This window comes from Zalophus californianus, chromosome 3, assembly GCF_009762305.2.
Source record: "Zalophus californianus isolate mZalCal1 chromosome 3, mZalCal1.pri.v2, whole genome shotgun sequence".
Taxonomy (NCBI): domain Eukaryota; kingdom Metazoa; phylum Chordata; class Mammalia; order Carnivora; family Otariidae; genus Zalophus; species Zalophus californianus.
In genome coordinates, this window is record NC_045597.1 from 119,831,225 (window position 1) to 119,854,684 (window position 23,460).

At 35.2% G+C, this 23,460-nt stretch overlaps 1 protein-coding gene across 2 annotated transcripts in view; it reads left to right on the plus strand.

The window, feature by feature from the left end:
- The window catches only part of GALNT13 (polypeptide N-acetylgalactosaminyltransferase 13), a 565,045-nt gene that overhangs the window by 497,945 nt on the left and 43,640 nt on the right, over positions 1–23,460 (plus strand). For both annotated transcript variants that reach the window (XM_027590905.2, XM_027590904.2), the window contains exons 10-11: positions 395–534; positions 16,018–16,116. In XM_027590905.2, the coding sequence (XP_027446706.1) occupies positions 395–534; positions 16,018–16,116 (239 nt within the window). The remainder of the gene's footprint in view (positions 1–394; positions 535–16,017; positions 16,117–23,460) is intronic.

The following is a 23,460-nucleotide window of genomic DNA, read 5'->3' on the forward strand; positions in this document are numbered from 1 at the left end:
TAAAAGACCCTAGAGAAATCTGAGGATTAGAATTTTTATTAAAGAGAAACAGCCACATTATCACACAGCTCAGTTAAGTTTTGATTATGAGATGATAAATTAATACCCAGTTTACACTTATTTGATTAATTATTCCATCTAAGAAGTATAAGTACTTGGTGATAAATATTTCCATTTGAAAAGCCATAGCCAAAGGAAAAGCTGTTTTTTTATATCTATTTCATGTACTAACTGTTGCTAGTAAGAAAATCAGTGTAGTAGCAGCTGCATATGCAATTGGATTTGATGGAATTAGAGTAGAGGGGAAAAAAACTGATAACAAAGTAAACAGAGTGAAACGTACTAAATCAAAAATAACACAAACTGATTTGTGTGTTTCTCTGAAAAATTCCAGGTGTTGTCAAAGTGGATTATGGAGATGTGTCAGTCAGAAAAACACTAAGAGAAAATCTGAAGTGTAAACCCTTTTCTTGGTACCTTGAAAACATCTATCCGGACTCCCAGATCCCAAGACGTTATTACTCACTCGGTGAGGTATGCATTATTTATTTTGGTTAAGTTATAAATACATTTTGCAAATGGAGCAATTTCTAAGGAGCTCAATATTTTTTATGTTATGAATAAAATGCTTTCAGGTTTTTAAATAGATCTATTTTAAATAACTTCTCAAGTCACTTATGGTCTCAAGGACCATAAAGGTCTTTATCATTGGGATTTGCAAAAGTAAGGGGATAGTTTAAGACTAAATAGTATTTTCTTGTTTCTTTACCAACAGTTCAGAAACTTTTTGGTCATATGGACCTTACACCCTTAAAATTTACTGTGAACCCCAAGAGCTTTGGTTTAGGTGGCTTAAAACTATTAATATTTAATGTATTGAAACTAAACCTGAGAACTGTAAAACCCATTTATTAATTCATTAAAAATAATGTTATCCATTACATGTTAATATAAGTAATGCGTTTTTAAAAACAAATATATTTTCCAAAGCAAAATCAAATAGCAAGATTAGCATCAATTATATTTTTGTAAATTGCATAACTGTCTGGCTAATAGAAGTTAACTGGAGTTTGTTTTGGTATTCAGTCTACTGTAATAGTACACACCATGTAGCCTCTGAGAGACTCCTTGTACTTCATGAGAAGTGAAAGTGAAAACTGCAAGTAATAGCTTAGTGTTATTGTTAAAATCGTGTTGACTTTGTAGGCCCATTGAAAATCATTGATCTTCTACCATTGTTTTCCAAACTACCTATTTTTAATAGGTAATAAAATTTTTTAATTTAAATTCAGTTGATTAACATAAAATGTATTACTGGTTTCAGAGATAGAGGTCAGTGATTCATCAATCTTATTATGTAATACCCAGTGCTCATTTTATCATGTGCCCTCCTTAATATGTTTTCCAAAATATCTACTATCTGTAAAAATATATAGTTGGCTTCATTATGACTATGTAAACATTTCACAATATATATTCAGTTGCTCAAAATAAGAGCCATTCCTTTATGAATTGTATGCCTCAAATTGGTAATTTCCCACTTAATAGGGATCAGTTTTGGGAATCAAAACTAATTTAATATTGGTTGTAATTAAAGCATTTTGACAGAAATGATACAATGCACTTGGAAAATAATTATTAATTAAGTTTGTCCTTAGGTTGAAACTGCAATTTTCTTAGGTCATAATAGTAGAATATCTGAAAATGTGTAGAGCACAACCTAACACTTTTTCGGTTCATTTGCCAAAAATAACAATCTGTAACTTATCCACTCTGTCACTTTAATCCATAAATATAATTTATTTATGATTAACTAGAAAATAATTGAAGCAAAAATTACTGAGACCGAGTGGACCCCAGCAGAACTGTTTTTTAAAGGCTGTTTTTCTGTGTCCACATCCCTGCTCTAGTTGTCAAATTTCCTCTTCCTTATTAGCCATGTAATATCTCTTTATAGAATCTTTCAGTTTACATCTATTTAAACTTAATCTGAATAATGTAGTGCAAAGATTTGCGTGTAGTAACAGTGAATGTATGACTTTCTTTTTTTTTTAAGATTTATTTATTTATTTTGGAGAGAAATAGCCTGGGGGGAGGGGCAGAAGGAAAGGGAGAGAGAGAAAGAAGCAGACTCCCCACTGAGCCCAAAGCCCAGCAGAGGGCTTGATCTCAAGACCCTGAGATCATGACCTGAGCCGAAATTGGAGTTGGCTGCTTAATTGACTAAGCCACCCAGGTGCCCCTGTACAACTTTCTAAGTTTGACTCTAGTTACTTAATTGTCCTGTGCCTCAGGGTTTTATTTTTTGTTTGTTTGTTTGCTTGCTTTTATTAAGGGGGAGGGTTATTGCCATTGTTTTCAAATAATGTAACATTTCTATTTAAGCACTAATGTTACAGGGATTTATATTCGATACATTATATGAGCCCTTTTTAAACTAGAACACTGTTTATGTGCTAGTTATTATGATCTAGTGCTTCTGAGATCCCCAATATCTAATACTTTCATTTCTTTACTGAAAAGTGTTTGAACAATTGTGAACCTGACTTGTACCCTAAGAAGAAGGGCATGTTTCTATTCTTGTCATAGAATGTTGCTCCCGCTGCAGTCAGGGCACCCAGCTGATGAGTGAATATTGATTACTTTTTCTAAAAGGAGGTATAACCAGGGCCTATAATGAAACAGATATGAGTAAGGTGGACTTTTTAGAAATTTTCTGGGGCCTCCCAAGTGACTCCTGAGAAGAACTCTGAAACAGAACCGAGATGTTTATTTCCATGTTAAAAATCCAATTTTATGGTTTCCTGCACTACATCAAGGAAACATAATTAACTGACTTCCTGAAAAAGTAAAAATATAGTGTGGGCAAATTCCTTTGTACAACCTACTGATTTTGAATTAGCTGCCTTCTGTGATAGATCAGGTAGCCATATTTTAATGTATAGAAATAGTTTGAAAGAAAGAGACTGTACCTTTCTGGGTTTTTGAAACACATCCAAGAAGAGACAGCTTGTTAGTATTAAAAAAAATACCAGGCCTTGGAGGCAAGCAGAGGGAGGTTTAAATCCTGACCTCATAGCCTAGGACTTGAGTGGCTCTAGGTCTCCTCTCTTGTCCCTGTCGGCAGTGTGAAGATAATCATAAAGGACTATAGTGATGATTGAAGATCTAGAGCATTTAGCACAATGCCTGGCAAGAAGGAGTAGCAGCACCTGTAGAAATAGTTATTATAATTATTATAGCTACCATTTACTGATTTCTTATTAAATGAAACATTATGCTAGATGCCTTATAACAATTATATTATTTAAAAATCTCAACTCCACGACTTGGGTTTTGTTATGATCCCAATTTAAAATGGAAACTGACATGTAGAAAATTTATGTGATTCACCTATGGGTCATTGAGCTCGCTGTTAAACTCAGGATTCAAATAGATGTGAGTCTGACACTAATGCTCACTTTTTCTTTAAGCTAGAAAGACAAAATAGGTTGTATTATTATAGTTTATTCAAAATGCTTTTGTCACATAAGAGGTGAAGCTGGAACCTATATGTTACATGCTAAGGATGCAAAGTCAAATAAGCGAAGCCCTTTCCTCTTAAGCCATTCTACTGAAATGGGGGCAGGAGAGATGGCAAAAAAGAAACAAAGAATTAAGAAATTCAGAGAATTAGGGGCGTCTGGGTGGCTCAGTCAGTTAGGCGTCCAGCTCTTGATTTTGGCCCAGGTCACAATCTTGGGGTTGTGGGATCAAGCCCGGGTTGGGCTCCGCACTCAGCGGGGAGACTGCTCGAGATTCTCTCTCCTTCTTCCTCTACTCCTCCCCGCACCAGCCCCCGCCCCCCATGCTCTCTCTCAAATAAATAAATAAATACTAAAAAAAAAAAAGGAAATTCAGAGAAATAAAAGATGCCCTACATGAAGTATATAATCATGCTATAAACTGCTGCTTCAGAACCCCTAATTAATTAAAAAAAAAGTCTGTGAGATGTGTTAAGTTTCAAACTTCGTGGGATATTATTGTGCTGTAGTTTTCCACTTTAAAACCAGCCCTAAAGAGATGCAATCCAGCATCTGTTTCCATGGAAACAAAAGGACAAGTTTACCAAGCACTACTTCCCGATTTGATTTTGCATAGTCATGTATACATAATTTAAGATGGACATTTTGATAATGAGTTTGGGATGAACTGTTAATGGACAACAGACTTTTACTTAAAGCTTTTTCTTTCTTACTGCCTGCCATTAACCATTTTTAGAAGAAAGTAAAAAGCTATCTTTCCTTATATATGAGGGTATTTTTTTTCAGATACTTAGAGCCTCAAAGTGGTATTAGGTATCCAACCTACTTATCAAGATAACAAATTATTTCTTTGTGATATGTATATTTTTCATATGTACTCATCACTTAATTTAAAATGAAATTGATAGGATTTAACAATTTACAATTTCCTTAAGTTTCAATGTTGTTCAAAGCCTATTATTTAATATTCCAGTGTATTGGTGAATATAAATTTTTCTCTGTCAATTTCTCTTTATAACTTTCTTAGCTGTATTGGAAGATGCAAATTTGATATTCAGTTTCTCATTATCCTATATCATCACCAGAACAATCATTAGGAAATTTATTGATATCAGTATCTTAATTTGTTATGTTTGAATTTTATTCAGGTAATTGAAATATTCTTTAACCAGCCCATGACTTACATGCAATTTCCAATGGGAAGTCAAAAGCTGTGCAATTGCTTTGAACTAAAACCTTTAAGTAGCTTAATGAAGCATGTGCCTTTTAGGTTCAGTGAGCATATCATAATAGAACAAGGAAGTCAAGTTCTTTGCAGCATTAAATTCTTTCTTAACTAGACCTTTAGCTGATATAGATTTAACATGTCAGGTTTTGATCTTGTAAATATAAAGGCAAATTCAAGTACGATAGGATTGAAAAATGGGATTCTAAAGTCATAATGCTTCAAATTTGGGGGCCTATGACAAGCCAGCATTTTGAGAAAAAAAAATGTATTGTGAGCTCTGTAGGGCAACAGGGAGAAGTGGATTTGTGTAACCAAGTGACTTAACTCTTGGGGCTTACAATTTACATTTGCTTACAATTTACATCTGGCTTCGAAGATGTTTAGACATTAGTCTGTGCATTTCGGATTGCCTACTCAACCTCAGAACTCCTTTTTCTTTTTGTATCCTTTAACCATAATAGCTAGTTAAGGTTCTGGTACATATTAGTACTGTATCCCATAAATGTTGTTAAAAAAGCAAATTTATGTAACTAAAAATAGGCGCTTGAGGCTGCTTGGCCGCAGGGATTAAGGGTACAATCTGTGACTGCCAAATGCAGATGCTAAAACGCTTAGAGATTTACCCTTGCTTGGTAATTAGGAGATCTATTTATAGATTCACAGTCTTCCTGACCTTTCACTAGGATAACCAGTGAGGAAGCCTCGTTTTAGATGACTTACACTAATGGGAGCATTCTCTTTGCCCACAATTCTGTTTCACAAACTCTTTGTGACCCAGTAGCTAATTTTCAACCTAGGGCAACTGAACAGGCCTATGTACAGAAAAAAAAAAAAAAAAGATGTTAATCTTCAGCAGATCTTAACTTTAAAGACTGTTGGACTGTGTAGCCTACCTGTGAACAAAGTGAGGAGTTTATCACCTGAAAAAATATTTTTTACTTCACATTGCTGATAATTAGACTAGAACTAATTCTAATTTTATTACTCAGGTAGATTTTGACACAAACAATGGTAACAAACTATTGGGCATTTACTGAGTTCTCCCAGTATTCTCGTTTGTTTTTGTTATCCACCAAAATAAATGAAAATGTCCAATTTTCTATGTTCTTTACATAGAAAAGTATGTAAAGTTGGACAGGGGTTAGTATATCATGTAATCAGAATTTTTAAATCTTGTAGTCATTAATCAGAGCATTCTCGTTTTTTAATTTCTTTCTTTCTTTCTTTCTTTCTTTCTTTCTTTCTTTCTTTCTTTCTTTCTTTCTTTTCTTTTCTTTTCTTTCTTTCTTTCTTTTTCTTTCTTTCTTTTTCTTTCTAGTGCCTGAGGGGGTGCTCAGAGGGAGGGAGAGAATCCTAAACAGACTCCATGCCCAGCACAGAACCCTACGCAGGGCTCGATCTCACATCCCTAGATCATAATCCGAGCAGAAATCAAGAGTCAGTTGCTTAACCAACTGAGCCATCCTGGGGCCCAAACAGGGCATTTTAAACCCAGGTCTACATAAGTAGTCAGCTTGGATTTGTTAAATATATAGATTTTGCACTCATCCTTCTGATTTATGCACAATTTGGTAAAGAGAAAATATACTTAAATGCATATTCACTAGAGCAATTATAATATGGAAACATTAACATTAAACTGGAATTCACTGCAGATGTACCTATTTTCTTCTTTTCAAGTAAAGAGAAACCAAACAAGGTTGACATATGTAAAATAATAATGAATAACAATGTACAATTGAAGGATAAGCATGTGTTGGAGTAATTAAAGCAAAATAAAAGCTAATTTAAGTTTAGATTATTATCTTTAGAATGGATTTTACATACTGGTTTTGAAATGCAAAGGTATGAGGGTGAGTGGGAGCATATGCCTCTTTTTTAAAATTGAGAGTTACTGTTTCTTGCTGTTACAATCCAGCAGAGGGAGCAAAAGCTAATGAACAAACTATGTAAGTGGTAAGAACATTACCAACGATGCTGGGTAGAAACATTTAGAAAAAGGCTTGCTGATATCAAACACAAAAACACAAGTGGGAAAAATACTCTCTATTTTATGTCATTAAAAATTGTTTTCAAGCAATAAAAGATTATGTGTAAACAAAGGAATCTCAAAGCAGACAACAATTGAAGTTAAAACTATGCTGGCCCTATGCCACATATTCAAAGCTATACCATAACATAAAGAATGATTCAAAAGAATTTTCCAGATCTGAGAACTACCAGTGTGCTCTACTTATGTGGATACAGGTCATAAAATAGAATCTGTAAGGAATTTCTAATGAATTGAAGGTCATCAGTGTTTGTTTGCCTAGATTTTTCTCAGAATTAATGGCATGACCAAGTAATTGGTGTTGTCAGATAATATGGTACCAGTGGCAAGATCAGGGTCTTTCCTAAAATTCATTTTTTTTTAACAAACATTCTATGATGTGCCAGGGTATTCTTGGAAAGGTTCTGATTTAAAAATCACACAAGATCATCCTAAACCAGATCAGCCTTTCCATCTCAAAAGATAAGGTGCATAGATTAAAACCTTCTGTATGCCAACATCTTATAATTTGCAATAAGAATTGCTTAATGTGGATTGTCAGTACACATTAGTGACCATTTTTATATTTTAAAGAGAATATAGCAGATTCCCATAGTGTTGGGTTCACTGACTTGAGAACAATCTGATGTACACTAACCTGCTTTCTAAGTGTGCATGGATTTTTTTTTTTAATCTGAGTATTATAGGTCTAGTGACATAAACCTTTTTATATTGTCTCTATCCAGATGAAGTGTCTCTTTTATTTATTTATTTATTTATTTATTTTAGTTGGCTATTGATACTCCTGTTCCTGATATTCTGTGTCCCATCCTATTTGTGCCTAATGTCATCCTGGCCATAGCCAGAAATTATTTACATGACCTCAGCCCAACAGTGTGGCACTTAGCATCTAGTCTTCTTGACTTGGTCCCCTAGGTCTGATCCTAGCCGGCTCATGTTTCTTGTTCCATGTGTCTTCATCATTGTCTGAATGACCAATTGTAACTTTTACTCTGGTTAGCTACAACCCAGCCATTCCTTGCTCCTTCCACACCTGTTTTCTGACAAATACTGCCTGCCTATCTGGATGTCAGGATTATAATAACTTTCTTTTTTTTCTTTTTACTTTCTCAAGATGCACTTTATTTTTTTAAATTAACATATAATGTATTATTTGTTTCAGGGATACAGGTCTGTAATTCATCAGTCTTACTCAATTCACAGCGCTCACCATAGTACATACCCTCCCCAATGTCCATTACCCAGCCACCCCTTCCCTCCCACCCCCCTCCACTCCAGCAACCCTCAGTTTGTTTCCTGAGATTAAGAGTCTCTTATGGTTTGTCTCCCTCTCTGGTTTCGTCTTGTTTCATTTTTCCCTCCCTTCCCCTATGATCCTCTGTCTTGTTTCTCAAATTCCTCATATCAGTGAGATCATATGATACTTGCCTTTCTCTGATTGACTTATTTTGCTTAGCATAATACCCTCTAGTTCCATCTGCATCATTGTAAATGGCAGGATTTCATTTTTGATGGCTGCATAATATTCCATTGTATATATATACCACATCTTCTTTATCCATTCATCTGTTGATGGACATCTTGGCTCTTTCCATAGTTTGGCTATTGTGGACATTGCTGCTAAAAATATTGGGGTGTATGTGCCCCTTCGGATCACCACATTTGTATATTTGGGGTAAATACCCAGTAGTGCAATTGCTGGATCGTAGGGTAGCTCTGTTTTCAACTTTTTGAGGAAACTCCATACTGTTTTCCAGAGTGGCTGTACCAGCTGGCATTCCCACCAACAGTGTAGGAGGGTTCCCCTTTCTCCACAGCCTCGCCAACATCTGTCATTTCCTGACGTATTAATTTTAGCCATTCTGACTGGTATGAGGTGGTATCTCATTGAGGTTTTGATTTGGATTTCCTTGATGCCAAGCGATGTTGAGCACTTTTTCAGGTGTCTGTTGGCCATTTGGATGTGCTCTTTGCAGAAATGTCTGTTCATGTCTCCTGCCCATTTCTTGATTGGATCATTTGTTCTTTGGGTGTTGAGCTTAAGAAGTTCTTTATAGATTTTGGATACTAGCCCTTTATCTGATATGTCATTTGCAAATATCTTCTCACATTCTGTCAGTTATCTTTTGGTTTTGTTGACTGTTTCCTTTGCTGTGCAAGAGCTTTTCATCTTGATGAAGTCCCAAAAGTTCATTTTTGCCCTTGCTTCCCTTGCCTTTGGTGATGTTCCTAGGAAGAAGTTGTTGTGGCTGAGGTTGAAGAGGTTGCTGCCTGTGTTCTCCTCAAGGATTTTGATGGATTCCTGTCTCACACTGAGGTCTTTAATCCATTTTGAGTATATTTTTGTGTGTGGTGTAAGGAAATGGTCCAATTTCATTCTTCTGCATGTGGCTGTCCAATTTTCCCAACACCATTTGTTGAAGAGACTTTTTTCCATTGGACATTCTTTCCTACTTTGTCAAAGATTAGTTGACCATAGAGTTGAGGGTCCCTTTCTGGGCTATTCTGTTCCATTGATCTATGTGTCTGTTTTTGTTCCAGTACCATACTGTTTTGATGACTATGGCTTTGTAATAGAGCTTGAAGTCTGGAATTGTGATGCCACTGGCTTTGCTTTTCTTTTTCAACATTCCTCTGGCTATCTGGGGTCTTTTCTGGTTCCATACAAATTTTAGGATTATTTGTTCCATTTCTTTGAAAAAAGTTGATGATATTTGGGTAGGGATTGCATTAAATGTGTAGATTGCTCTAGGTAGCATTGACGTCTTCACAATATTTGTTCTTCCAATCCATGAGCATGGAACATTTTTCCATTTCTTTGTGTCTTCCTCAATTTCTGTCATGAGTATTTTATAGTTTTCTGAGTACAGATCTTTTGCCTCTTTGGTTAGATTTATTCCTAGGTATTCTTATGGTTTGGGGTGCAATTGTAAATGGGATCGACTCCTTAATTTCTCTTTCTTCTGTCTTGTTGTTGGATGTCCACTATCACCACGGCTGTTCAACATAGTACTAGAAGTCCTAGGCTCAGCCATCAGACAACAAAAAGAAATAAAAGGCATCCAAATCGGCAAAGAAGTGAAACTCTCACTATTTGCAGATGATATGATACTTTATGTGGAAAACCCAAAAGACTCCACCCCAAAACTGCTAGAACTCATACAGGAATTCAGTAAGGTGGCAGGATATAAAATCAATGCACAGAAATCAGTTGCATTCCTATACACCAACAAGACAGAAGAAATAACTTTCAATTCCTTATTTGGGCAAATTATTTAAATTCATTGTGTCTTAATGTTTTCATTTATGAAATGGGGGTAGTAGGTTGGTTGTAAATATTAAATTTCCTTTTACACATGAGTGCTTGGAACAGCACAGAGCACATACAATTACGATTGCTAATTATTATTATTGGTGGTGGTGGTAGTGGTAGTCACCCCATCTCATTCTGACAGCTGTACTAAGCCACTGACTCCTATTTGTTTTTAGTCCAGATCCCAAGTCTAGCTGACGTCACCAGATTTGACTTGAGTTTCTATTTTGTATCATCTTAGCCCCCACTATATCCTAAGGGACAGAATATTACATGTTCAGAAATCATCAAACCACTTTGTATCTTCTTAGCCCCTGCTATATCCTAAGGGACAGAATATTACATGTCCAGAAATTATCAAACCACTTTGTGGAATAGTTAGAACATATCCAAAATAGCATAAGATTCTTTTCATGAAGTCCCCCAAATCAGTCCATCTTGGAAATCCAAAAAAACAGTGGCAGCAGTGACAGGTAAAACAAAACAAAACAAAAGCATCCAGGATAGCAAAACCAAAAATTGATAGAAAACACTGACCACACAATTAGGTGGCAGGTATTCTCACAAATTCCAAAATATGAGCTGTCAATTTCATGACCATGTGATACTCCATGGAAGGAAAGCAAAGGAAAGTGATGAGATGTCTGATGGAAATGAGACCCAGATAATACCCAAATTGCCAACAGATACTCATGAGAAATTGCTTCAGGCCAATTCAAGAATAGTAGCTGATACTGGGAGAAGTGTTTTCATACAATCCAATTTGTAAGTCAGTGAAAAGTACCCTTTCTAATGTCTGAAAGGCCTGAGCACCCTGAGTTCTATGAATTATTTAACTCACTAGCTGAAGTTTCTTCTTAGGAGAAACTTCAAGGAGTAAAGCCCAGTTGAGGAGAGACAATAGGGACAAAGGAAATGGAAAGTGCAGATGAAAATAGGAGCGATGAACAGAACCCAGAGATCTTAAAGAATAGAAGGCAATTTCTTTTCAACTCTTCAGAAAAGTGCAGGAACAGGAGAGCTAGACTTGTAAAGTTAGAAATGGTCTCCTGTGTAAACCTTCCCTGTCAGGGACAGCTGGAAACCTTTGCTCTTCAACTTCCCCACTGGGTACTGAAGGAATCAGCTTTACTATGAAAACCTCCTTTTCTTTCCACCAGTATCCAGAATTTTCAGACTGATTCACAAAATAGCTAAGCCTGCAGCTAGCAAGTACTCCATCTGTTCTCTTGATACAGGAGGTTTCAACCCTGAATATACACCCAAATCATTTGCAGAGCTTTAAGCTGTCTCCTGGTCCTACTCCAGACCATTTGTATCATAATTTATGAGGGTGAGGCCAAGCGGAAGTATATTCTAAAAGCTTCCCAAGTGGGAACCACTGAAAAAGAAGTTACTTTAAAAAGGAAAAGTAATTGTAATTGTAATGTCACCATTTAACATCAAGACACTGCCTACCTCCCTCCAGAATGTTAGTTGCTAAATTTGCTGCACATTAGAATTACCTGGGGAGGGGCGCCTGGGTGGCTCAGTTGGTTAGGCATCCCCCTTCAGCTCAGGTCATGATTCCAAGGTCAAGGGATCGGGCCCCGCATCAGGCTCCCTGTTCAGTGGGGAGCCTGCTTCTCCCTCTCCCACTCCCCGTCCCCCTGCTTGTGCTCTCACTCTCTCAAAAAATTAAAATCTTAAAAAAAAAAAAAAAAGAAATACCTGGGGAAGAATTTAAAACCCTGATGGCCAACTTACACCCTCTACCAACTAAATGGGAATGTGTGGACTTGGGAACCGGGCAACAGGATAAGTTTAAAGATGCCAGATGATTCCCAAAAAAGAAAAGAAAGAAATGGTCTCCTGATCAAACCCTGTCTCTTAAAAGATCAGGAGAATTGGACTCATGCAATAAGAACAGCAGCAATAGTAGAAGAGGATGGCCACAGTAAGAATAAAGAGAATAAGGAGGAGAATGATCTCTCTACAAACAAAGCAAGGACACCAAAGCTTTATGCTCATAGACGGGAAAAGTGTAACCTAATATTTCAAAGCAAGCTAAAAGAAATTGTATAATGATAAAATGTAGAAAAGAACATTATAAATCCCACTTTTAATAGAAGGTGACATATAGAGAGATAAGCAACAAGATCCAAAATAATAGGATTTCCTAGTGGGAAAAATCAAAGCAATAAAACAAAATGAACATTAATACTTATAATTTAAGAAAATGTGCCTGAAAGTAAAATTGAAATGACATATTGAAAAGGAACACTATACATCTGGAAGAGTGATCCAAAATGAATATTATTAAGACTCATTGTGGTAAATCTATTGAACTTTTAAATAAAAAAGAAAAAATCAGTTTGGCATTCAGGCAAATAGATATTTGTAAAAAAGAGTAAGGTAAAGAAAACCAGATTATCATCAGACTTTTCAAAAGCAACTATTCATGCTGGAAGTAAATAGCATAACATTTTAAAGATACTCAAGGAAATAGATTGTGAGCCAAGGACTTCAGATATGCCAAATTGATTTTCAAATATAAAGGCCACAGATATATTTATCAACATGTAAGAACTCAGAATATTGTTCCCAGTAAATGGAAACATCATTTGTACATTTGCTCAAGCAAAACTTTGGAATGCTTCTTGATGTCTTTTTTTTCCTCTCATAGCTCATACCCAATTCAGTTGCTAGTCTTACTTGGTTCTACCTTAAAAAATCACAAATTTGGGACATCTGGGTGGCTCAGTTGGCTGAGCGTCAAACTCTTGGTTTTGGCTCAGGACATGATCTGAGGGTCCTGAGATCAGGTCCTAACTCTCCCGCCCTGGTCCAGGCTCCAGCTCCTGGCTCTGGGCTCCATGCAAGTCTACTTGGGATTCTTTCCTTCTGCACCCCCCTCCCTTTCTGCCCCTCCTCCCACAAGCACTTGTGCTCTCTCTATATTAAATAAAAAATAATAAATAAATAAATAAATAAATAAATCTTAAAGAAAAAAAATCCCACATTTGACCTATCCACCTCTGTTGTTACCATCTCTAGTTGGCATGACTGCAAGAGTCCCCTTAAGTGTTTCTCTGCTTCCATTCCTGCCTCCTTCTAATCTGTTCTCCACACAGCAGCCAGAGTAAGCTATTAATAGGTCATCCTCATGCTTAGAAATTATGATTTCCTACATGATTTAGTCTTAGATACCTCTCTCCTCTGCCCTTGTTCACTGCACCCTGGCCACATTGCTAGCTTGTTATTTCAGTCAGTTTTCTCAGCTGCAGAGAGCACCCATTGGCTATTCCCCCTCTCTGGAACGCCCTTCCATACACATGGAAATTTGGCTGCTCTCTCACTTACAAGGTATCTTTTTAAGTATCATTTTCTCTGAATGGCCTTTCCTAATCCACTATCTGAAATAGGATAGTACTCCTTCCATCACTTTGTCTACCCTTACTATGCTTTATAGTTCTTTACAGAAGTTCTTGATCTTCCGACATGTTAGAATGTATTTGTGTTTTGCACTCTTCTCTTCTAAAATATAAGCTCCATGGTGGAATGGACTAGGTTTACTCTGTTCACTTCAGTATCCTCAGCACCTTAAATGGTGTCTAGCATGAAGTATACCTCCTCTCAGTAATATTTGTTGAGTGAATGAGTGCATTCATAAGATAGGTTACAGACCAAGTGTATCCATTATAAAAAATAGATCAATAATAAGTTGTTACTGGGGACAAAATACTTTGGAAGCATTCTTGAGTTCTGTGCTTAATTTGTCAAAAAGTAGGATGATATGAATCTATCATATGTCCCTTTAAAATGCTTCTGTCAGAGTATGTACTGGCCTGAATATGGCTTTGAATCTTCTGTCATCCACCGAAGATTCAAAATTTTATAAATGACTTGGACTGTAGCCCCTGTAATTATTAACTAGTATCTATTCAAGTACCATGAATCTAGCAGAGGTCCTTTGAATCAGATTGCATAGCTTACATGTAAAGGTGAATTAATCATTTTGTGAGATATTTATTCCCCAAAGTATTATAGTATTATACCGTCCCATACTTTTTTAGGATAATAAATAACAATACATCATTTTATTATTTTTCAAGAAGTTTGCCTTTTATTAAATGTTAGCAAGAAAAGTGGATATAAAGGACTTAAAAATAAACTTGCATGTTACCTGTTGATTAGATTATGTAAAACATAAACAGACTGATATACTACATCATCTATCAATTGTTACCTTTCTCAATCCTGTCCTAGCTACAGGTTCCGAAAAATCTTTAACCTTTGCATATAGGCTCAGTATCCTCCAGTGCCTGAATAATCCACCTACATCAGATAACCTAAACCTACCAGGATGGAATTTGAACATGATTTTTCTTCTTGAAGCTTGTATCTTTTCTCTTTATCTTTTTCTAACATTTATTTATTTTAGAAATTGAGAAAGAGAAGAATGCACAAGTTGGGGAGGCAGTCAGAGGGAAGGGGAGAGGGGAAGCACACTCCTTGCTGAGTAGGACACGGGGCTCCATCCAGGACCTGAGCTGGAACCAAGAATCTGAAGCTTAACCTACTGAGCCACTCAGGCACCCCTCTTCTTTGATATTCATTGTGTGTTCTGTCCTTTCTAATGGGTTGCAGCTCAGATTTCTCTATGAAAGCATCTATAATCCTGCTCTCAATCTCAAGGCATTGGAACAGGGCTTGACTGCTCAGCTCTTTCCAACCCTTGCAAAGTATGAATTCCAGTCCCTACTTGTCTCAATTGCTGACTGGGGCCTTAATGCAAATCACACCACTTTTCCCAATGCCAGGAGCCATTACTTGACTTTTGGGTTCTGCATCATACACAAAGTGATTCATATAAACCTAATCTATCCTCTTTAGAAGTTTTTGATCTTATTCATTTGCCAATATGAAGAAATATGTGCTTAAAGCATAGATAACTAGATAGATATATGCAAGTAATGTATGAGTGAAGAGTAAAATATGCATGTTCTAATAAAAGTCAGAGATAAGAACTTTTCAGAAGCAGAGTGGACAAATAAATACATACTTGGGGTTTCAACTAAGGGAAGAAATTAAAAACAGTCCATTTATTAGAAATGCCATTTTTATTATTCATTTGTGCTTGATTTAGGAATTTTAGCATCTTTAAACTCAGTGAATGGCTTTTGTAATTACATGTGTCTCAAATACATAACATTATGTTAATTATGGAACTAATGCAGTACTTGAGTGTAAACCAAGAATCCTATGTTTGCAGTTGGCAATTTAATCTTGTTTTTAAGGCATTTTTAATGTGAAATCACCATTTAGTCTTGTAATAGCTTTCCTTAGCTAAGGTCAACTCTTTTCCATTAAGTTTGGCATTAGGAATGAAGAAAAAGATGTATGAATATGTTTTAGTTACAGAAATAAGCAATAATTAAACTTCCATCAACATAGGATGGAACATCTAGTAATAAAGCTATCTAAAAACACATAAATTTGAATATTTAACCAATTTGTTTCTATTCCTTTGCATATGGTACCACAGGAGTTCAAGAATAGATTATGGTTTTCTGAGTGGAATTTGGCAACTGTCTTACTTTTAAAAGGATTTTGGGAAGAATGACTAATTTGTAATGTTTCCTCTTTCTCTGATACTATGCTATAAACGAGTGCCTCTTGATTAGATGCTAATGACAATGCCATTGCTGTTCAAGTTTACTACAGTAGGAGATAGAAATTTACACAAAATTAAGAACAGACATAGAAAAAGAAAAATCAATATTTAAAACAATGTGTTCTTCTTGGAGAAATATCCTTGCAAACATGTATCCTCTCATTATCAATATACAATTTGGTAACAGCAGGAAGATTTTCTGACTTACATCACTATCTGACTTCTGTTTTTGTGTGTTTCCTTTAGATAAGAAATGTTGAAACCAACCAATGTTTAGACAACATGGGCCGCAAGGAAAATGAAAAAGTGGGTATATTCAACTGTCATGGTATGGGAGGAAATCAGGTAAACTCTCTTTTGTTTTTAATCAACTTCATCTTTGGGGGGAAAATATTGCTGTGAAAACTATCACAGTAAACCATGACTCACATGCCAATAACAATAAAGTCTTAACTTAGGGAATTAATGGGCATTCAAATCAAGAACTAATTTGGCTATTTTGTTACCCCAAGTATCTTAAAAAAGCACTACAGAATTTAATAAATAGGGCAACACTTTCAACGAGCCCAATTAATGAAAGCCAAATATTTTAGACCTATCTCATTTTACCATGTATGAGCAAATGAACACTACATTTTATTCTTTTTTCTGACTAGTATAAAGTAATCCCTCAACAACCATGATGTTTTCCCAATGGTGATTCTAAATTTCTTTTGTGTTTATGTATATCATGTTTTCTATGAATTTCTGAGGTTCAGTAAACTTTAAAATGCATGGTAAGCACATCTGTTACACTTGCGCTTTGGCTATCTGAAGATGCCCTTTGAACCAGGTAAAAATGAAGTCTTTAAACAAAACTGATGGCTGACTACAAGTCTAGGACAGCTTTTTTGTGTGTTGCCGTCCAATTATCAGAGACCTGTCAGACTATAACAAGGATCCTTGTACTCTCTTTAAATACTGGACAGTGAGTCTGCAAGGTGGACCATGTGGACGCTGCTTAGCTGTGAGTCTTCAGGTGGAGCAGCCCTGCTGTCATGGCCATTTTGAGAGGCAGAATTTGGAATTGGTAGGAACTCAGTTTGAGGTAGCTAATCCTCTGTTGACAAGGTGTCCACAGAAATTGAGGAGAAACACACCAGTGAGTTCTTTATCTAGTGCATTATAGTGAAATTAGGAAGTAAAAGTTATTCTATGCAGCACAACATCATGGTTATGTTGGTAATGCAGCTGAATGTGTCAAGAATCTACAGGGAAAAAGCAATAGCCCTGTTGAGTTTTGTCATCATATTTCAAATAGGACCTGTGAGATTCAATGGAGAACATTCAAAAATGAAATTTTCTTCTTAAAAAAATTTATTAAAATCCTAATTAGTGTTCCAAAATTTCAACTTAACCAGAAAAATTTAAATCAAAGTTTCTAGGTTACAGCATGGAAAAATAACTTTATGAAAGAAAATAACAGGAAAAACAATACAGACAGAACAATGACAGAGCATTCAGAAATGGTCCAGCTTTTATAGTGATTCACAATGAATGTGAGAGGCCTCTACTACCAAAACCAATGGAATCCCAATGAATTCAGCTGGAAACAGCAAACAGCTTAACTGTTCGAGGACTAAATGTGCAGGGTTTAATTTTTTCACAAATGGAAGTAAGAAATCTGAAGGTGATCAACTCTTGACATTTGTTCAGGTCTTCAGTGACTTTGTCAAGAAATCAAAAACTTTCTAACTTTGCATTCTTCAATCCTTAAAATTCACTTTTATCATCAACTGGTCACATGAGGGCTGCTGAAACTCCAGACATCATATCCACATTCAAGGCAGGAAGAAGTTGGGGTAGAGAAGAGCTGCAGTAGCCATAACTGTCCTTTGACTAGGAAAAACAAGACTACCTAAAGGCTTTTTACACTCCCTCTTGTAAGTCTCTTTGGCCAGAAATATGTTACTTGAATACCTCTAGCACAAAAACACGGAACATTTTACTACACTTACATGTGTAAATGTCCTCACAGTTTATTTACCATTAATACTGGGTGGACATGTAGAACTGTGTCCATAATGTGTTTCACCAGCTGGTGAAAAAGTCAACTAATCATCTGTACCATGGTGACCTACAGAATTCCAAAAAAAAAACATTATTTATGACATCATTCTGGCTCTAATGCAGATGAAAATGAAGATAGGAAATGAAAAGGAAGATAACCTAGATGAATTATCCTCATGGATTTTTTTAAGTTGCCATAGTTAATGTTCAAAAAGATAACCAGTCATATACCTGTGTTTGTCTAAATGAAACAAAACACCTGGATCATTAATGTTAAAAATGATATCGCTCATTTACAAGTGTTCAAATACCCAGAAATAAGCTATCCCACTCTACCATAACCTTCTTGTTGTCCAGGACTATGTCTTATTCTTCTCTTCACTTAGAACTTGGCTGAAGGCCTGGGATGTGGTAGGTAACTAATAACTAATAGTCAAGTAAATAGATGAAAGAATTCATGGTCAGAACAATAGACTTATACCTTAGTACTATGTAGACATTGCCACAGAATGCTGTTATTGTCATAGTAACCAAAAGTATATAAAGACACCAATCTTAGGGATTCATAAATAAGGTGAACAAACAATAAATAAAAACCCACACCTACATATATTCTAATGTTTCTGCATTGTCAACTTAATGACAAAGTAGAAATTAAAATGAATTTTCTTCCATCTACATGAATAGTTATTCATGTCTACAGATACGCATTGAAGAAAGTTTACAGGAGCCCTTTTTGCTATAACAAATACAATGGATACAACTCAATATTTACCAAGACAGGAATGTTTAAATAAATTGTGGTGCATCCATAGTACAGAATACTCCATAGCCACCAAAGTGAGTGAAAGAGGTCTATATGCATTGTCGTGGAAAATGGAAAAGGAGGGAAAAAATCCAGAATATAACTTACTTTGAATGACTTCATTTATGAGAAATGTATGTGAACATTTTTCTCTATAAACTATAATATCTGTATTTATATAGATGCAATATAATCTGTTAGAAATGCATAGCAATCTATCTGGAATATAATTACCTCTGGTGAGAAGAATGAGTTAGAGAGGGAAACTTTACTTTTTACCCCACATTTTTCTATATATATGTATTACTTTCATAATTAAACAAATAAAAATGGAGAAAATTGAACTATTGAGAATAAAAGTATCACTTTATTTTTTTTTTAAAGATTGTATTTATTTAGTTATTATTTATTTATTTATTTAAGAGAGAGACCGGGGTGGGGGGAGAGAACATGAGCAGGGGGAACAGCAGAGGGAGACGGAGAGGGAAAAGCAGGCTTCCCCTGAGCAGCGAACCCGATGCGGGGTCTCGATCCCAGGACCCCGGGATCACGACCGGAGCCAAAGGCAGACACTTAACGACTGAGTCACCCAGGCACCCCAAAAGAGTATCATTTTAGAGCATTGCTCTGACCTGATTAATTGGGTCATTTATGGTAAATTACTTAATATTTTTTAGCTTTACTATTTTATTTATAAAATGGGTAAAAGACTTTCACCCAAATTTTTTTCCTCTGAAGATTAGTAAAATTTATATAGTAACTAACACTAGCCTGGCATATACTAGACACTCAGTACATATACTGGTCTATTGACATTAATTATTCTCTTTATGTATTTCGGTTTCTATTCTCAATTGTTTCTCTTTTCTCTCTAAGAAAATAAAAGTTTCGGTGGCTAATGCCAGAGGCAAGGTAAATGCACAGCACTTCTATGGTCTTGTTAAGCTTAATAAAATGAACTGCCTCTCCTGTTTTTTTTTTTTTTTCTCCTGTTGTTTTTATATTTTGAAATAAACCATCACATAAAACCCTATTATGATTTATACTTTGATGGAAATCAATATTTCTTGGATGATTAATTCTAGTTAGTCCCTAATTAGGGACATGTTTACATTTTTTACTTAACTTTAGAAAAGAACAGATTTTAGGATTTTATTCTCAGAGCTACCTTCCCTGTGCTTTATTGTTATTCTCTTATGTTACCATGGAAGCAGTATCTATTTTTATGGTTATTTAGTTTAAAATTTTTTAAAAGTAGCCCCAACCCATATAAAATATTCAAGTTTCTCACTCCTGCTTTTACACAAAATTCCTAAGAAGTGTTAACACTGTTTTTGTTTTTTTTTTTTTGTTTTTTTTTTTAGCATTTCCGCTTGGTTTCATTTCTAAAAGAAGGTGCTTTATATTTGTTGACAACTATCCCTTAACCATTTCTCCTTGCACAGGAGTTTTGTTATTTTTTTTTTTAAATATTCTTGGAGATATCAGGAAGAAACTTACTTTCAGTAGTTGCTGGAAATACTTTTCTTAAACACTTAAACACTCAAATATCCAACATACTCTCCCTCCACCCCTAGCCCCTGCAGGGCTTGGGATACAGTAGACACCTAATAAAAACTAGCCAACTAAATGAAAGAATGCATGGAAGTTTTTGTAGCAAGATACCATAAAAATAAGACACCAAGTGTAGAATTATTATTACATTCAACATTTAATTTAATCATCTTGAGGTATTCTTTTTTTTTGAGGTATTCTTTTAGAACCTTAGTAATAAAAACCTTCTGTCTCAAAGAATAATGACATAATTAGAAAGTCCATTCCTATCTGTTCTCGAAATGCTTTCATTAACAAAGAAGGTGATGACCATTAAACACTTTCAAAAGAATGAAAATAAATTTGATTCAAACTTGAACATAAATTTTTATAAGGGAAGGAAAAACTTGCAATTTCCTGGTAGAACGTATGTTACTAAAAGTTATGGGATCATCTTCTTTTTACTTCTGAAAAGATGAAATTGATTCCTGGAAGCAGTTCTATGTCCCCTACAATGCTCATGACTCAGATTTATATCTTCATCTCCAACGTCTCTCCTGAACTCTGGAATCTGTTGCCAAGTAATTATTGGGAATCTCTGCAGACATCTCAAACGCAACTGTTTCCAGACTGTGCTCATTTTCTTCTCTTTAACATAAGCATCCAAAATTGAAACCCAGCATAGACACTTCTAAAGTTTGATTGGTCACCCAACCCTGATATTAACATGAAAATAATATGTCTTGACTCCGATCTCTAAGACCCTTTACAACTAGGGCCTCTTTCTTTGTCCTAGCCTGTATCTTCTTTCACCTATGTGGTCAGAAAACCTCATTATTTCCACACATCATATGGAATTCCAGGCTTATATTCTATATAGGCCACATTATAATTAAAATATGATAATCTCCAGCAATTCTCCCCTGCCCAATGAATCACATAAAAATTCCTCAGTTATGTATATAGTTATATATTCCTTAGTTATGTATATATACAAAATCCCACATAATTTCATCCTCATCGGACTTCCCAGTATTGTCTCCCTTGATGTTCTAATAGTTTTTTCGTGCTGTAGACATGTCTGATAATTTTCTATTCCCTGTGGGCTCTGTGCATTTTCATATCTCTGTAGTTCACTGATACTGTTCTGTCTACTTGCACTGTTGACCACCTACTACTCCACTCACAAACTTAAGACATACTGTTTAAAACCCAAATAGTTTAGCTACTTTTTGGCTCTCCATTGGCTAACAATTTCTTAACCTGAACAGGGCATATTTGAATGGATACGCTATAATTTATTTTAATCAATCCCTTATTATTTAATATACAGTACCATTAGTACTGTGAATTTTTATTGTTATAGGTGAGGCTCATCAATAACCTTGTAGCTAAAATCTAGTGAGCATCTATATTTACTTCTTTAGAAATACTGTCTAGAAGTAAATTTGACAGGTCAAAACTTATGCGACATTATAAGGTTTTTAATAATAGTGACAAATTGTCCTTTTTAAGGTTTTACTAGTTTAACGGGTCTATTTGCTAAACTACGAAGAGGCACCATGATAAATATTTTATATACATTACTGCCTTTGATTCCCACAACAATCTATGAAGTACATAGTAGTATTATCCTGATTTTACTCACGAGTCTAATGGGAACCCTGAGAGATTGGTAATATGATTAGGAGGTAAAGCCAGTTTGAATCTAAATCTGGCTGACTCCCCACCAAATGTATGTTCACTGCATTTGTATTGATTTCTAACCCCACTCCGCCAGGATTGTGGTCAGACTGGACAACACTAAATGGGTCTATTGTATTTTTGCTTTGTTCTGGTTTTCATGTTTGCCAATTTAGTATGGGAGAAACATTTTATCTTTTTTAAACTGTATCTCTAATGTTATCAATGCATGTAAGTAATTTAAAAATTGACATCAATACTTTGTAGATTTTCTAGTCACATTTTTGCCTTTGTTTTTGCTTACATTTTCATTGGTGGTTGAGGGAGCTCTTGTTTCTCTTCTCCACTTATAAAAATACTTTATTAAGATTATTACCTTCTGTGATACATGTTCCAGATATTTTTTTCTGATTTGACATTTTGTTTCTGGTGTGTTTTTATGTACAGACTTTTAAACAGTTTATATATTTTAATTATTGCTTTGTTTTATGCTTTCTCTTTTGGATGTAGAAATACCATTCTTTTTTAATGGTGCTTTTAAATGACATTTACCTCAGCTTAAAGGAGCTAATATCAAAATTGGCAAATAGGCCTTAGTCTTATTGGTCATATATCTGACACTATTTTTTATTTAAAATTTATAAAAAATATACCTATAATTGGGTACAAGTTAGATTAATATTTATAAAATAACTATTTTACTTTAATAACAAGTATATGTAAAATTTTCAAGAATCCAAGGTGAGTGTTTCCCTTTGAATTGCAGTATCTTTTTAATCAAAAGGGGAAAAAGCAGCCCTCATGCATATTGTACTCATTTTTTCTAAAGACAAAAAAATATAAAATGATGGAAAAATACTCACATTTTAGCAAATGCATTAGAATGTTTCTCTTTCTCCCTGGAGCCACTCATTTGGAGGGAGCTAGAAAGCATATGGAAACATTCCATGTAATTTATTGTAGTAAGTGATTCACAGCCATTTTTCAAGATAGCAAGCCTTTAGGGAAGCTTATGCTAGCCATTTATTAAAACCATGTTTTCTGCCAAGGTAAAGAAGAGATCATTAGGTCTTACCAATATTTTCAAACAAATGTCTCCTCCTCTAAAATGTGACTACTTATATTTAAGAAGAATCTAACCTTATGACAGTAAACAAATTTTGAGAGTAAACAAATACTTCCTGCCTTATTACAAACCCTCTCCTAGAAAGAGCTTAATTATTTTAGTAATGCATTCTACGGTATTCACAGATTGTAATGAATACATTCATTCAACAAAAGTGAATTGACTTTACAGTTTGCATTTTTATCAGTACTATAATTACTTAGAAGCCCTTTCTATGTTTATTTGGTCCCCTTGTAGTAAAGTTTGTGCAATAGAATTAAAATCACCAGGGTAAATTTGCAAGTGAAATGAAATGGCCTAAGAGGAAAGAAGGAGCATGTACCATTCATTAAATGTTTCAATGAGCTGGATACATGCAAGCTGGAGGAGAGCATCATTATTTATATTGAAGGAATATCTGGTAAGCTTGGAATTGATTGAAATTTGCAGGAACTTAAACTTAAACGTAGGATATGATTCTGCCTAGTTTGCCTGGTTGGAGTGTTTCCTGGCA